This window comes from Chrysoperla carnea, chromosome 1 (assembly GCF_905475395.1).
Source record: "Chrysoperla carnea chromosome 1, inChrCarn1.1, whole genome shotgun sequence".
NCBI classification, from domain to species: Eukaryota; Metazoa; Arthropoda; class Insecta; order Neuroptera; family Chrysopidae; genus Chrysoperla; species Chrysoperla carnea.
In genome coordinates, this window is record NC_058337.1 from 9,287,390 (window position 1) to 9,305,037 (window position 17,648).

The following is a 17,648-nucleotide window of genomic DNA, read 5'->3' on the forward strand; positions in this document are numbered from 1 at the left end:
TGACGTGATATAATGTCTATCTCTATCTCTATGTACTAACAAATCAAACTAAAATATTCCATTTAATTGTTCGTATAAGTGGCTATCCGCGTGAATTACGCTTATGATTACCGGAAATCGAACCCCTGATATATATCGCGAACGACAATAGGTACGCTTTTACTAACTGAGTTTTTGTGTAATGTTGAATTGTATACAAATATTTTTTTAACATTTTTCTCTCCAAGAAATACTTTATTATATTTTAAAATAGGCCACTCTGTTGCATAATCTATGCAGTCTTATTTTACAGCTATTGACGATATTACTAATAAGCAATTAACGTCCAACATATTGATCAGTATCTTATCAGACTATCGGTAGTCTTAAAACTGTGACTTTGGCTGTAGTATGTATATATTGAGTGGTATCTATAAAAGCTTATCAACCCAACTCGTAATTAAAGCAATACGAAGTTATCTAAATATAAAATAAGAAACGTTTAAGATAACAAAAAGGAAATTATATAAAAATCTCTAACGTTGCATGCATAAATTGTGCAGGATGCAACTGTTTCAACGTAGAGTGTTTCAAAGAGAAAGAGATTACTTTTACTGAATCTGAATGCATAGAGTAGACGAGCGAAGGAGAAAAGAACTTCAGCGTCTAAGACTAATTCTTAATGATATTACTCTTTAAACATGGTTTTGGAAATTTTGTCAAAATAAACTGTACAAACATCGATACAAATAAATTTTTAAATTTTCGAAACATACTAATGTATGTATTGTTTGAATGTGCCCCTTTCTTATACTATAGAAATTCATAATTAAGAAGCATGTACAAAGTTATGATAAAAATAACATAAATTCACGGGGACAACGAAAATACTATTCACTCTGGTCGTCAGGTACCTCGGAGACCGATTCTGTCGCAATATTCATGTTCAGCACCCCAAAACACCCGAGTAAAGAGTTTGGATTGATTGTAAAACGAATTTCCCGAAAACTCCAGAAGACGACGGTGAACCATTTACCTCTTAGATCAATTGTGTCGCGATATTCAAAAACCCCCCTGTAACAAGTTTGAAATCATTTTCATCACTATTAACCGCATTGTGAATTTAATTTAAAATGTAATTATAAAGTGCATATTAATTATGCTTATTGCATATTTTTAATTTCTTATAAATCAAATGAAAAAGGGCTATTTTATGTCCTGTATATATAGTCACAACAAAAACATTCACATTTCACATACATCATCATACATCATCATACCCCTTACCCTTTCAATTTTCCATTTAATAATCTACGCTTACGCACTGTTGTGCTATATGATCAGGTCACAAAATTTCCTGACGATATAATCAATCGAATTTCTAAAACAGCATTCAAATTCGACTGGCTGCTCAAATTTTTCGCACTTTAATCATTTTTAGTGCTTTGTTTCTTCGTCTATAACTCTTATTTATACCAACAACGGTGGATAAAAACGGGTTTATATATCGTAGTATTTTTAAGCTGTTTACTTGTGACCTTGACGTTGCAAATAATAATGTTTCTTTTTTAAGGTTTAGTTGCACTCATAAAAATTATTGAATATTAAAATAATCTTTCCGTACCATATTTTAGAATAATATAAATATTACAAATTTATTTCATATTTGTTAAACCTACTTTTAACCTAATTATAAGAGTAATTGTTTGTTCGTTGATAGTTGTCAGTCTTGAATGTGACGATTAATCCAGCATCCTTTCACAGGCGTAATATGCTAGTCACTAATATTTTTATATGTGATATAATAGGAACACGATATAACTTCCTTACTAGGAAATATACCTTTTTTTTTATTAATAATTAAGTAAATAAAATAAATTTATTTAATTATTAATCCTTTTTTCTGTTATAATTATTTAATTTGATTTATGTAATTTATCCAAAATTATTTTATTTTTTATTTTGCTCTTATTCGCAACGTGCATAAGTTTTATTGGAGGCATTTCCATCGTAACGATATAATCCAATTAATCTATGGAGGCCCAATGTCAAATTTGACCAAATTGCTATCAGAAAACAAAAAGTACGTTGTTTTAGGAGAAAACAAGCCTAGAAACATAGCGTGTTTTGTTCACGGCTAAGAAAAATGTTGCAAAAATCGTAAAATTGTTTTCTTGCGATTAACCAAAAAGTTGACGTCTGAATAGTCCGATTTGGATGCATAAATGCTGAGAAAACTTGAAAAATTGAGCAAAAATAGTTGTTTTTACATTTGCTTATAGCACATTTTTTCTTTTTTTCTTTCAAAGTTAAAGTTTGATTTTAAATTAAGTGAAGGTATGATTAATAGGTTCACAAATCTTCAGTTTTTTTTAACAAAAAATCTAAATATCCCATTTTTTCGAAAGAGAAAAACTTTCGTATAAACTTTCCTCTTGGAAAAGAGTAAATTTTTGGGATGCAGAAACTCCCGATTTTAACGGGATCATAGCCGTCGTTACACGAAAGATAACAATTGAAAATATTTTTTTAAATAAGTATTTATTAGAAACGTGTGTAATTTTTAGAGCCCTGAGAGTTGTACTCTACCAAAAAAATACATCCCAAAAAAATGAACTTATTCGTTGCCCGATTTCGGCATCAAAAATTTAAAAATTTCCGTTACTACTCAAATATCATGCTCGAAGACGCCTAGACGAAAATATTAAAGCCCGAAAAACCGCTATACCATAGTCCCTCGACCAAGAATAAAGTTTTTACGAAAAGTGTCTTTTTTCGAAAAAAAATGCGATATTTTAAAATTTTTTTTTTTAATGAATTTGTGAACCAATTATTCATAGTTTCTTAATATCCACTTTAAAATCGAAAATGCAAAAAAATTATAAGCATATGTAAAAACGACTATCTTCACTCAATTTTTCTCGGCACCTACGCATCCAAATCAGACTTACCAGTCGTCAATCGATAGGTTTTTTGAGATCTAGAACTTTCCAATTTAATTTTTTTGCATTGGATGTTAACGTTTCTTTTAATCGCAAGAAAACTTAACAATTGTTTTAAAATCCGAGGACTTGAATGTATGAATATTGGTGGAAAGTATTTATGCTATGTCAATTTCGAAAATTTTGAAACCCATATTAAGGTTAAGATTAAGGTTAAGATGAAGGTAAAGATTAAAGCTCTTTCACATAAGGTCTGCACCACGTTCACCGAGATCTTTTTGCTATTTAGAGCCAAATAACGAATCAGATCAAATACAAGTCAATAAGTAAGCGTAGAGCACCTTGCAATAGTATCTTACATTATAAATTTCAATTCACGTGAGAATGAAAGTTGGGATTATCCTGAATTATTCGCTTCATGCCAAACGGTCGTTCCTCTCGAGTGAAATCTATTAGATTCTTACAATATAAAAAATTTAATATTTCAGACATCTGAGGCCACCCCGACAATCAATAAACTGTAATGCCACATTTTATACCCACTTTAATTAATCATAAGTTAATTTCTCTTTTTCATAGTGTGAGTGCAAATTGCACTATCGTTTACATTCATTTACAACCTATACCTTACACTTTACACTATGGTAAAAAAAAACTAAACTTAACTAATAATGCACGATTCTAAATATCAATTTTACTCTTAGTAACTTTAAAAAAGTTATTTTAAATTTTTTTAAAACCGAACGAATGTATTAAATTGAATTAAAATTTACGTTTATATGTTTTTTAATATCATTCATCAAATTGAAACTTTTGTCTGTTTACAGCACTGTTAGTCCTCAACAAAATGTATTTTTTTGAGAATTTAAATAATTAACTATCGACAGAAATGTACGAAACATCTTACATGATCTGTGAACTATGGCGTACAATACCAGAATGTAGCATAACTCATACCATACTGTACCTAGAATCACCACCACCGACACTCTCTTCAACATGTAACCGGTACAGTTCACTATAGGGAGCTATAGCATCAAAGTATGTGTGATTAACATCTTGAAAATCCTACATGTTTCTGTTACTGGCAACCACTACTCAGAGCGTCCGGCAACAATTTCAACTATTTTGGGATGAATACGAATTTTTTTTCATTTCACTTGTACTTGGTAGCCCATAAAAAAAAGATGATAATTGTAAAACGAAGTGCATATAGTACTTGAAACTCAACCTCCTCGAAATTGAACGTTTAAAACTGGAATATGGTCAACTTACTCGCCAATAATTGTGTGATTTATAAAACAAGAATAGAAAGTCAGAAAAATCAAAAATTGTTTACTATTCTGGCAAAAAATTTTCAGTTTTTCAATTTATTTGAATACAAAACCATACAGGTAAGAAGTCTCCTATACCTTAGTTCTAATAAATTACCCCTATTTCAATACAAATGCTTTCCAGTAAATAGTAAAATCTATAAAGAAACAAAAGTATGATTCACCGTACATTTGACTATTGGTAGTACGTTTTACCTTATACAGGGTGTCCCACAAGAATGGAAACCCCCAGTTAATTTGGCAATGATAACTCCTTGCTTTTATTGGTTAGAAGTGTCACTAATTTCGTATGAAATAAGAAAGAAAGGACTTTGAGGATCATTTGAACGTAAAATATTTTGCTCTTTCCAAAACGACGATAAAAATTAGGAAAATCCATTTGAAAAATCGATTTTTGGTTCTCTATAACTTAAACATAATGTTCAAAGTCAAATTCATGTTCCTCATTGGATTCCGTGTCGAAAAATATGTCGGATATGGTGGTTGTGCAGGGGTTATCATTGCAAAAATAACTTTGACCCTTGGAATGACCTTGAAGATCATGGTCAAGGTCAGGGTCAAGGTCATATTTTGCGTAAAATTTTCGGCTCTTTTTAAATATGAAATAAAAAGTAATGGCTCCCATTTGAAAGTTCGATTTTTGGCTCGCTGTAGCTACGAAGTCATGTTAAGGTAAATCCAAGGTCACCATTGGATATCCCCGCTAGCTTTGCGATATCTACTGGATTTTCCATACTTTTGGTACACCATGTATATATTAAGTACGAAATAAAATTGATATTTTGAGATTAAAAATGGATTATGGTATGTGTAATTGATTTTGCTAACACCCGGTAAAATCTATATTTAACCTCGACTAAAAGTGACTGTTTACTTCCTGCTGTATTTTAATTCCAATAATAGAGGATGTTTTAATCCTCTAATATACCTACTTTAAATAAGTTTTAAACACCATTTGATAGGGTTGACGGAGTTTAATTAAAGCGGAACAATAATTTAGTCGACTATTTTTATTTAAACAATTATAAGAAGATCATGACAGTAGTCACTAGTATTTTATTAGTATTAAAACTGTGATAATGTTTTTTTTGATATTCTTAAAAATTGTAATGATGACAGTCTTGCTAGCTTAAAATATGTGTAGGTACAGTGTTCATTTGATGAATCAAAAAATGATGGAAGTGGTCAACGGCTAGCATTTGGGACTCACGGCTGAGGTCAGCACGGTCCAACGACTTTTCTACCGCCACTTTTTATTTTATCACTCAACTGAACCGCACACCTTCTCAATCACACACACACACACTCTAAAACTAGATTTTTTCCCTATTGATTCGGTCAATATAGACGAAAAAAGGCCGGACCTGGAAAAAATTACAATAGTGACTCTGAGGTTATAGATCGTTAGGGGGGCATGTAAATAACTTTAAAAAAAATTAAGAGAATTTTTCGTTCCGCTGTTTTTGAGAAAATCCAAAAAAATGGGAAAAAAATTTGGAATGCGTTTTTCTCGGAATCTATTGGTTTAAGGGAAAAGTTTTTCAAATAAAAAATGTAGAAGACATTGTCAGCTACATTTTATGTCATTGAAGCAACGTCATACGAGTTAAATTACAAAAAGTAGGTGGCGTTAAAGTATCAAAAAAAGGGTTTTTCACGATTTTCATTAAGAAAAAATGATGTTTTTGTAAAAGTGTAAATGAGAAAGATGTTTGACTCAAAATTAGCTTCAACTTTTATTTAAACAACTTTTATGAAAAACTTAAAAAAAACAGCTATAGTAAAACAATGTATGTTTAAAATAAACCAAGAAAATAAAAAGGAAATCAAGTACTCCTTTTCAAAATTTTAAAAAACTTAACTTTCAGATTTTTTAGCAAGCTGTATTTCAAAAACGGTAAGTTTTACAAAAAAATTGTCTAAATAAAAGTTGAGGCTAATTTTGAGTCAAACAACTTTTTCATTTACACTTTTACAAAAAAATCATTTTTTCTTAATGAAAACCGTGGAAAACCCTTTTTTTGATACTTTAACGCCACCTACTTTTTGTAATTTAACTCGTATGACGTTGCTCCAATGACATAAAATGTAGCTTTATTTGAAAAACTTTTCCCTTAAATCAATAGATTCCGAGAAAAACGCATTTCAAATTTTTTTTTCCCATTTTTTTGGATTTTCTCAAAAACAGCGGAACGAAAAATTCTCTTAATTTACATGCCCCCCTAACGATCTATAACCTCAGAGTCACTATTGTAATTTTTTCGAGTCAAAATGCCAGATTTACTGTACCATATAAGATTTAACATATTAGGTTTGCCATTTTTGTGCCTACCATTATTTTTTCCATAATTCTTATAGTATAACTACTCACAAGCATCACACATTGCTTTTGAATTTTATAAAAATATTTTTATTAAAATTTTATTTAAATATATTTACTCAGTATACATCTTATTGAGAAAGAGAAACAGATTTAATTTCTGCATAAATAATTTTAATCAAAAAATTCTTGAAATAAGTATTTTTTATATTATAAACGTGAATTTATTATAGATAATACTTAAAATAAGCAGCGATTAAACGCAAATAAAAATCGTAAAAAAATGAGGAAAAGTTGAGAAAAATAACAAAATGAATAATATTGTATTGAAAGCAAGGGTTGCTAAATATTTTAGATGTTGTTATATTGAAATGTGTGTAAAGTTAGCAAGTGATTTTTAGAAAAGCAAAAATATTTTCACTTCAGAAATTAATACGTTCGAATATCTGCTGAATCAGATAATTGCACAATCTCATTATTGATGTGGGAATAATGAAGACTTGGAAAGAAAGTTCCGAAACAAATATTCGTGACTGAAAGTTTTACAACTTTGAAAAGTCAGATTTTAAAACTACGAATAGAACTACTCGTTTTTGGCAGTTTAAAAAAGGTTTAAAATTTAATTTAAGTTTTTGACAAGAAAGCGTCTGTATTTTTCCGAAATAATTTTTTTGTGACTTTTTATTAGGTAAATCAACATTTTGAAGTACTTTTTTAAATATGGTAGAATACCCTATTTACCACAATATGGTAAAAAACTGAATAGTCACAATGTTGTCCCTTCTATTGCAATCAACTCTGTACGGAAATTTCGTACGATGGATTAATAATGAACTATTTTTTTATATATTTGAGATTTTGAGGAAAGTAGTTTGCTTGCTATCTTTACATACTTTATATTAAATTATATTTTTATTTGAAAATCAACAACAAAATATTCATCAAGCAGATTGAAAGAAAACATTTTCATAAACCGTTCAAGATATTGTGTAAGAATTCGATTAGTATTATAAGCTTTTGGTATATCGAAACTTAAGAAAATATTTAACAGAAATAAAAAATTGTTAAAAAATCTTTTGTCAAAAAAATGTTACTTTTTCCAAACTAGACTCAACTTTAAAATACATCCAGTGAAAAATTAAACATCAAAAACTATCTATTAAAAATAAATTAAATATTTTAAATTAGTTTGAAGTAATTTAGTCGGTTAAAAACTTTTTTAAACAAGAGTTGTTGGTTTTAAAAATAAAACAACTTTTATATTGTAAGTTTTTCTATTTTTAACCGACTTCAAGTTCAAAACGATGGAGGTTCTCAATTCGACTTTTTTTTTGTTAATGTTTGTTATCTCAAAACTGTTGACTTAGGGAACAGATTTTGATGATTCTTTTTTATTTGAAAGCTGGCATTTCCCTTGTGGTCCCATTCCAATTTGGTGCAGTTCTGACAATGGCATCTATGAGAAAACCATATAAGTCTTAAATTTACATTAAGTATGTGAGCAGCAAATGGGCGGATAACTAAATATCACGCGAACCGATTTCGATTATTCTTTTTTCAGTGGCAACTTATTTAGTGTTCTTCAGATTCACTAAAAATCACAAACACTATCACAGTCATTTCCTTGGCTGACACCTACTCCAAAATAACAATAATTGTAACTACATTATATTATCGTTATTGTAAACCGTTAGAGATAGAACAAAAGTTTAACAATAAAAGTTATTCCTTAAAAAACAACTTTTCCTTGAAACAATTACTCCGTTTACCCATGTAACCGCAAATTAGAACAAAATTTTGGTGTCCCTTCTCGCCAAAACAAGAAAAGATAAGGAGTTGTAAATTGGCAGGCAGCTTCGACTACTGATCTTGATTATAGTAACCCCTTGTATGTACAGTTCAATCTTACTATTCCGGCACTATTAAAAACCAGAGGGTGTCGGATTATTGGAATGTTCGGATTATTGGATTGTATAGAAAAATTCATTATAAATATCTGATACGAAAATCTTAGTTTTTGGTAATTTTTTTTTTATAAAATCAATTACCTTAGTGTGCCGGATTATTGGTCGTATCAAGCTATTGAAGTGCCGAATAAGTGAGATTGTACCATATATATATATATATATATATATATATATATATATATATATATATATATATATATATATATATATATATATATATTAATATATAATTTAAGGATGTATGAGCATGACAACAATGTTTGATTTAAAGGCTCAAAATTTGTTTGTAGGTAGTCTTTTACTCAAAGAATATGTGGTTAAAATTTCAGCTTAGGTAACCGTGCAAATTTTTAAGAAAAAAGTCATTAAAAATCGATATAAAATACATTGGCTCTTATGGAGGAATCTCAAAAAACGACATATTTTGGAAGTTTTTGATAATTTTCATTTGGAATGAATGAAAACAAATTTAAAACTTTTTAATAGAAAGTAAACATATTAGCAATGAATTAGAAAAGAAAAAAACTAAGTGTCACCGTCCATATAAGGGATGTAAGAGCAGGGTAGATTAAGGGTTGAAATTATTTTTATCTTATTTTCAACTTTGATGATGAATTTTGTTATAACTTCATGAATGTAGACGAAAAATAAGAATAAAATTGTTCGATATGTGTCTTGGTTTTCGAAATATCGAAAGCTAAATAATTAAACAAAATTTTCAATTTTCGATATTTTGAAAATTAAGCCAGATATCGAAAAATTTTATTATTTTTTTCGTCTTATATCGTCAAGTAATAATATAAATTTATCATCAAAATTGAAAATATCTATTTTTAAATTTGTGCCCCCACTACCATGCTCATACATCCTTAAATTTATACATCTTTTAAAAAAAATAATTTTAATATTCCATCTATATCTTTTTAAAAAAATAATTTGATTAAAAATGAAATCCAAACATTTTATTAAAAAAAAAACTCTTTTAAATAAATTATTTAAGTAAATTATGAATATTTAAGATTGTTATCATTAAATTAAAAAAGATCGTTTAGTGTATTTCATTTTTTTCTTTTTTTTTTCTATTACAGAAGTACCAAAGTTTAGTGAACCAATTATTAATGTCACCGTACCGGTTGGCCGTGAGGCGATACTTGCATGTATAGTGCAAGATTTATCTGCATATAAGGTATGTAAATGACTACTATGTTTAATATATTTTTTTATTCATTTCAATTTCAATTTTAATCAAAAAAATTTTTTTTTATTTTTAACTCTAATGTTAAATATTTTATTCAGTCATTGAATCGTAAAAAAGTGTGTTTTAACCTTTTAAAAGGGGGCTGAAAAACGTTAGTACAATTTAAATTTTCCAATTTCTTTATTATGTTTTTTAATACTTAATTAATATTTTCCATAAGTTATGTGTTTGTTTTACATTTACGTACTAGCTTGATACCCGACCGCTTTTCTGGGCTTAAAAGTAAAAAACCACCGCTTTATAGCCATCACCTCCCTTGATCTAACTTCGCTCCCTTCTCTCACACTTGAACGGATTGTTTTACATAGCTTAAATGTATGCATAGTTTTCATTTTTGTAAGTGTAAAATAGTCATAATTCATTGAGTATATCAGAAAAGATTGCCATTTATTGTTGTTTTACATTTATTTTTTTTTACCGGAATATTTATTTATGATATTCATAGATGGAAAAGTAAAATGTCAGATTAAATTGAATTAATCTATTATTTTTTTAATATATTTTTATTAACTATTTTTGTACAGTTTCATTCAAAACCATTCGGTAGTTTTTGCGTGAAAGCGTAACAAACAAACAAACATCCATACTTTCACATTTATAATATATAGGGATAAAACGTTGAGTGTAGAACAGAACTAGGCAACAAATTTACTAGCTTCAAAACGCCAGGGTGTGTTAATAACTTTTAATGATGTTATAACTTAGAATAAAGTTTTTCTATATCTGGCGTAATTTTCAAAATATTAAAAATTTTGTTTAATTATTCAGTTTCCGATATTTCGGAAACCAGGGCAAATATCGAAAATTGTATTCTTATTTTTCGTCTACATTCATGAAGCTTTAATAAAATTGATCATCCAAATTGAAAATAAGATAAAAATAATTTCAACCCAAAATTTATCATGCTCGTATATTCCTTATATGGATGGAGACACTTTTTATACCATGTATATATGAAATATGCATAATATATTAAGTTTAGTCCCAAGTTTGTAACGCTTAAAAATAATGATGCTAGGAACAAAATTTTTTCATAGGTGTTCATAAAATCACGTAGCTAGTCCATTTCCGGCTGTCCGTCCGTCCGTCTGTGGACACGATAACTCAAAAACGAAAAAAGATATCGAGCTGAAATTTTTACAGCGTACTCAGGACGTAAAAAGTGAGGTCAAGTTCGTAAATGAGCATCATAGGTCAATTGGGTCTTGGGTCCGTAGGACCCATCTTGTAAACCGTTAGAGATAGAACAAAAGTTTAAGTGTAAAAAATGTTCCTTATCAAAAATTAAACAACTTTTGTTTGAAACATTTTTTCGTATACATCACTGTTTACCCGTGAGGGCGCCAATTAGGCGGAAATTTTATAATATGTACTATACTTGATTATCAGTTATGTATGTGTCACATGTTTGTATGTGTAATGTGATAAAGAAATCAACACTGACTATGCATGGTATTTCAACAATTAACTCAGCCAATTGTTTGTTTTCACTTGTTCTTTCCTATGATATGTCTTCCTTCAATAAAAAGTTTTTTTTTGAAATTTGTTATCATTCATTCCAAATGAAAATTGTCAAAAACTTTAGAAATACGTCGTAATTTTATATCGATTTTCAATGATTTTTTTCAAAAATCAAACTTTGTTTTCATCCTCATAAATCCTTAAAGGAATCACTCATGTATAACAAAATCCATGTTAACACATTGGAAAGTGCCCGGAAATTGTGATCGACCATTGTCGAGATTTTGCATGTATATACCTAAGTTTGAAAAATATTTTTTTTGTTTTCATACTCCGATAAATTTATATGTATATGTATCATCCAGATTACTTGCAAACATTTGACAAATGAACTTTCCAAAGTTTAGATTTCTACAGAAGAATAAAATTTCACATATACAAGAAGAATTAAAAGGAAATTTTCGTTAAATTAATGAGATAAGTCGCCTTCGTAAATATAAATTTTTTAAGTTAATTTATTTTCGTTAAATTAACGAGATGAGTCGCCTTCGTTAATATAAATTCGAATCAGCCAATTATAAATTTGAATTTTTTGAATATATCGATTAAGATTAATGAAACGAAATTTTTATAGTGAGCAAATTTGTAGTATTTAAATTTTGCTACACTTTAAAAAGTCTTAACAATGTTTTTTATTCGACGTACCTTTAGCGAGATTTGCATTAACTATTTTCATATTTGGGATTTTTAATAAATTCTATATTATTCCAATCTATTCTTTTCTTAAGGGCATTTTCGCTTAGTAACCGCATCCTATATTTATTTCCAGTTACCTTTTTTATTTTTCAGAATTTTCGTGGTTTAGTTATTTCATGGTTGAAGGTATTTTTTACTCATACCATTATAGTTTTTAAATTGTAAAAATAGTGATTTACAACCAAAAACAGAATAACGAAACCCAACTAAAAAAGAACTACACACACATGCTCACATTATAATTTATTGTATACTCCATAAAAAACTTTAATTTCTACAAATAATATAGTGATCAGTCTTTTATTATGCTATATAAAGTAAATTAATAATTATGTAACACAATACGTTGTAACTTTTATGATAAAGCAATTGAAATAGACCAGAAAACTGATTGGCAAGCAATATTCAATGTATTTGGAAAAGGTTTCAAAGTAACATTCGATAATACAGTTAGAGAAGACTCTATCTACCGCGACCGATTTAAATTGAAACCCTTTACAGGTCTCTTAACATAGTCTCGACAAAATCCGTCAATGAGCGTGATTAATGTTCGCTTGGGAAATTCCGTTAAAAACATGCTTCTGAACGTAAAAGTGCAGGTTGCCGGTGGGTAACCCGGTAGGATATTGTTCAAACTTATTTTTTTTGAACAAATAAGTAATATTGATCCATTTGCTGGAAAAATTTTTATCATATAATTGGAGTCATTAACAAAAAATGTTCTAAGACATTTTCTCGAAACCAATTTTCGAGTGAAAATTTGTAAAATTTATTAAAACGTCATTTTTACGAATTTCATCCCTCCAAAAGTGTATGAAAAAATTTTTATTATATATACAATTTTTATTTGTAGTGTAAGCCTTACTCAATAAAACCCGCAAAATTTTTGGCTTGATTTCATTTTAAATGTTTGATTGTGAATTGTTAAAAGAGCGCGCAAAAAACCACCCAAAAATAACGATTTTCTGTTCTATACATGCTTGGAAGATGGTATTTTTCCCAATCGACTGGAAATTAAGTCAAATAAACAGAATGCTTTGAAAAATTTCATTACACACATCGCAACGCTCCGGAAAATCGGAAAAACACATTTTTCCAATTTTACAGGGAGTTGCGTTGTGGACTGTAAAGACTTTATTTCGAGTCGATTGGTGAAAATCTTTCTAGCATGTATAGGACAGAAAAAATAGTTATTTTTTTGGTGGTTTTTCGTGCGCTCTCTGAACAATTACCAATCAAACAGTTAAAATGCAATTAAGCGAAAAAATTAGTTTGAACAACATCCTACCGGGTTACGTACCTGCACTTTTACGTTCAGGAGCATGTTTGAAAAGGGATCCTGCAAAAATTTTCCATGCGTAAATTAATCATACTCAATGACGGATTTTGTCGGGACCAGAAAGCTAGCTCTATAAAAATAACTAAATTTTTTTATGTCGGTGTACAAAATATTTTAAGTGATTTGCATAGTGATTATATTATTACTTTTATCAGATTAAAATATTGTATTTGATACAATAATAATATGAATATTATTTAGATTTGAAGCTGTATGAAATTTACAAAACAATTAACTTTTTTATGTTGGAAACAAAGTTGTTATCAAATCAAAGGACTCGGGTTCGATTCCTAGTATGTATACGTGTATTTTTTTCAATTTATGTAATTGATATTTACTCAGCAAGTATTATTTTGTCTAATACAGAAATTCAAATTTTGTTGGCAAATTCCGATAATTGGCAAACAAGCAAAGCTAAAGTTTCGTTTTTTTTAATCAAAAGTGGTAGGTGTAGGTGTGTAGTGTAGATGGATATAAATGGATAAGAAACGAAGCTACTTCGGTAAATGTCGTTATTTATCGTGTTGTAAAAGACACTGTCTTGAGTCTGTCTTTCTATGCGTTCTTATGTGTGGCATCTTATTGTATTTATGCGAACACATCTATGACTATGAGTGCAGTCTTTGTCTGGAGGAACTCAGCAGCGCTAGTGCAGCGCAATGCGAAGTTACTTAAAATTCAATGTATGCCGTATTCGTTGTGTGCGTAGTCATGGTAGGGGACAATAAAATCGATGCCAGCGCTTTAAGTGAAAAATTTTGGAGTTAAAGGGGGCTGTTATGACTAATTTGCAATTCTTTACATGTTAATATAATAGAAATGTCAAATTAAAATTATTGAAAAAAACGAACTAATTAAACTTAATGCATTAAAAATTGTGAAAATAAGAAATCAAATTGAACAAATATTATTTTTCAAATGTAAATTATCATAATTATTTATTTAAATTTGTGAGACAAGAATATTAAGTTTTAAATGTAAGTCTTAAATGCAATCCATATAATTATATATGCATCCATACAATTCTATAATTAAAGTAGTGTATCGTTACCATGGAAACGAAACTCACGCACGGAGCGAATAGAATTATAGATGATACTCGTTAAGAGTTTATTAATAGTACTCGTAGATAAATAATATTAGATATCAGAACAAGATTATACATATTTGTCTGAATTATGTAGAATAAGCAGTATCTTTCCGTCTATATGCAATGCACGCCACTGTATAACAGCATTAAATATTTAATCTCAAAAACTGCATTTTAGTTTTTTAAATATTATTTAAAATGTAATCTAGTTTTAAAACACTCAGTTATAATTGATATTTAAACGAGTTTATCATAATTACGTAAATGTTTAAAACAATACAATACATCTATCGGCTTAAGTTAAATTTATGGTAACAATTATAATATCATAATGTTATTATTATTATTATTATTATTATTATTATATTCGGTATTTAACCAAGCAATCGGACACAAACACTAAAACATAACCTTTAACAGTATACACCATTGGGAATTCAACTAAGCTCTTTAAAACATGAATACTAACCAAGCCAAACCAAACGTAACTAAGAACCGTACTTCATTATTATACAAAATGTTAAGACATTATTAAACATTTGTTATACTGTCGAGTAGCAGCCAGCTACTAGACGAATCATTTTAGACGAAAAAAGTGTAAAACGAAGAATTTTTTGTACCTCAACCTATTAGGCCAATAGGGAATATTCATCTATTTTTAATTCATTGTTATAACGTACACCGTTATAACATAGTTATAATTATAAATACTGTTTAAGAAACTGTAATTACCTAAGTGTAAAAAACATTTAAAATAGAGAATAATTATGAGATGTTTAAATGCAATCCTTTTTGCGCTCTGTAGATGACGTATTAATATGTGACCTGTCAGTTGGTGACAGTTCAATGTACTGTTTACTACAGGTGTAATACCTACGTATGTAGTAATTATAGTAGGTATATAGTAGGTACATATCCATGGTAATACCATTCAAAATATAAGTAATTAAAACCATACAGTATGTCAACAAGTCTGACAATCCACATACTATGACGTCACGTCGTTTTAAATTTGAATTTCCATTTTAGAAATTTGAATTTCTCTCACTGAATTTGTATTTTTATTAATTAATTTTGAGTTATTAAAAATATATGAATTACTGAAATAATGTTTTAGTTCAAATGTCCAGCCAATAAAATTACGGAAGAAAAATATATATGAACCAAATTTAAATTTAATGAATATTCCCTATTATTTTAAAATGTTTTGGAAAGTGCAAAGGCTAAAATCTACATTTATCTTGGTGCCGCTAGAAAGTTTGGTCATTGCTATTGACCATTTGAATGATTTTAAAACTTTGAAAATAGTTAATAAAATAAGCCAAAAATGTATACTCGGGAGTTTATGGGATCACTGATCACGATTCTGAATCTAGAATTTCAATATATTACCCCTACTGGAGTAATTTGTCTCTGCAAGTAAAAAACAACAATATTCTGTGAATATTCAACAAAATGGACAGAAAGAGTACATCCGCAAGCTTTAAGGGTCTCGGATCAGGATATCGAATTCAGCCCCTGCTGATTCAAACCAGTAGAAAGTGCATTCTGCTGCCCCAAACATATAAATATGAACCATATGACAAATGAACCAAAAAGGTATATTCAAGGGTTTTTTGGGTTGCTGATCAAATACACAACCCCTCCTCTTGACAATATTCTACAAATATAAATAAAATGGGCCAAAAAAGTATACGCGGAAGTTTCTAGGGCCGCTAATTAGGATTCAAAAGTCAGAATTCCTATATGCGCCTCATCGCTCTAACATAAATCATGATTTTGTCGAATATTTACAGTTGATGTTTTGAACCAGCGGGGGTGAATTAGTAATTACCCAGGAGAGAGGGTGTATTACAAAGTTCTTACTTCGAAACTGTGATCAGCTACCACAAAAACCCCCGAGAAAACTTGTTTGGCTTATTTTGTAGAATATTTACGGAATATTGCTGTTTTGGATCAGCGGGGGGAGAATTACTCTAGAAAGGATTATCAAATCGGGATCCTGACTTTGAAACCGTAATCAGCGACCTTGAAAACTCTTCTGGATACGTTTCTGGTATCCGTAACCGTAAACGTAATGTAAATTTTGATTTATGCACCTTCCTGAACATTAAAATAAATTTGTCCCGATAGGTCGAGGTACAAAAAAATTCTCTTTGAAATGCTAAAATGACGCGACTATACCTTCATATCGTTGTTAATAAATGAATTAACATCCAAGTTCAGATCATAAGTTTGTTATTTAAACATGTTCAACATTCATTCAGGTACAAACTATTTATGTTCAGATAATAATGAAACCTATTCAGTTGGGTTAAGTCAAGATTCCCATTTTATCATTTATGTTTACGGGGTGAAATCATATAAGTTATTTTTAATCAATATCAATTAATACTTGTTTGGCGTAAATACTTCTGGGAAATATTATATGAATTTTGTAATAAAGAGTTACTGTCTGTCAATTAATAGTCAAAGGGAACCAAAGAATGTAAAACAAGTGAAAATAAACAATTGATTGAGTTAATTGTTGAAATACCATGTATAGACGTTGTGTTCTTTACATATATAGTGTTGATTACACTGTCAGATTACATATACATGTCAAACATACATAACTGATATTCCCTTATAATAAATACTGTTCAAGTTGAGCCTAAATTGCGACAGGTAAACAGTGATGATCTAACGGTTTCCAAAAGACCCAATTTACTTATGTTGCTCATTTACGAACTCAGCTTCACTTTTTACGTCCTGAGCACGCTTGTAAAATTTCAGTTAGGTAACTTTATCGTTATCGTGTACACAGACAGACAATCGGAAATGGGCTAATTAGATGATTTTATGAACACCTATACCAAAGTTATGTTTGTAGCATCAATATTTTTAAACGTTACAAACTTAGGACTAAACTTAGTATACGTTGGCATATATTACATATATACGTGGTATAAAAAAGTTTCTTCAGAAGCACGACCGTTAGAGTTTTAAACTCATCACCATTAAGGGATAGAAAATCTATCGAAAACATACATTGTAATTAATAGGGAGTCTTCGCTTTTGTCAAATTCTTTTTGTTATTTATTTCTATGTCATTATAATATAATATTAATATTAAAAGTTGTATGCAAATATATGTTGGTGGATTCGTTTGAACTAATTAATTAATTAATAAACGAATGCATTTATTATGTATGTGTATGTG

General features: G+C 29.1%; 1 protein-coding gene across 1 annotated transcript in view; it reads left to right on the forward strand.

The window, feature by feature from the left end:
- The first annotated feature begins 5,049 nt into the window (after positions 1–5,049).
- Positions 5,050–17,648, forward strand: part of LOC123290698 (limbic system-associated membrane protein-like) — a 219,529-nt gene continuing 206,930 nt past the window's right edge. Inside the window, exons 1-2 of the mRNA XM_044870966.1 lie at positions 5,050–5,059; positions 9,586–9,728. Coding sequence (XP_044726901.1) covers positions 5,050–5,059; positions 9,586–9,728 — 153 coding nt within the window. The remainder of the gene's footprint in view (positions 5,060–9,585; positions 9,729–17,648) is intronic.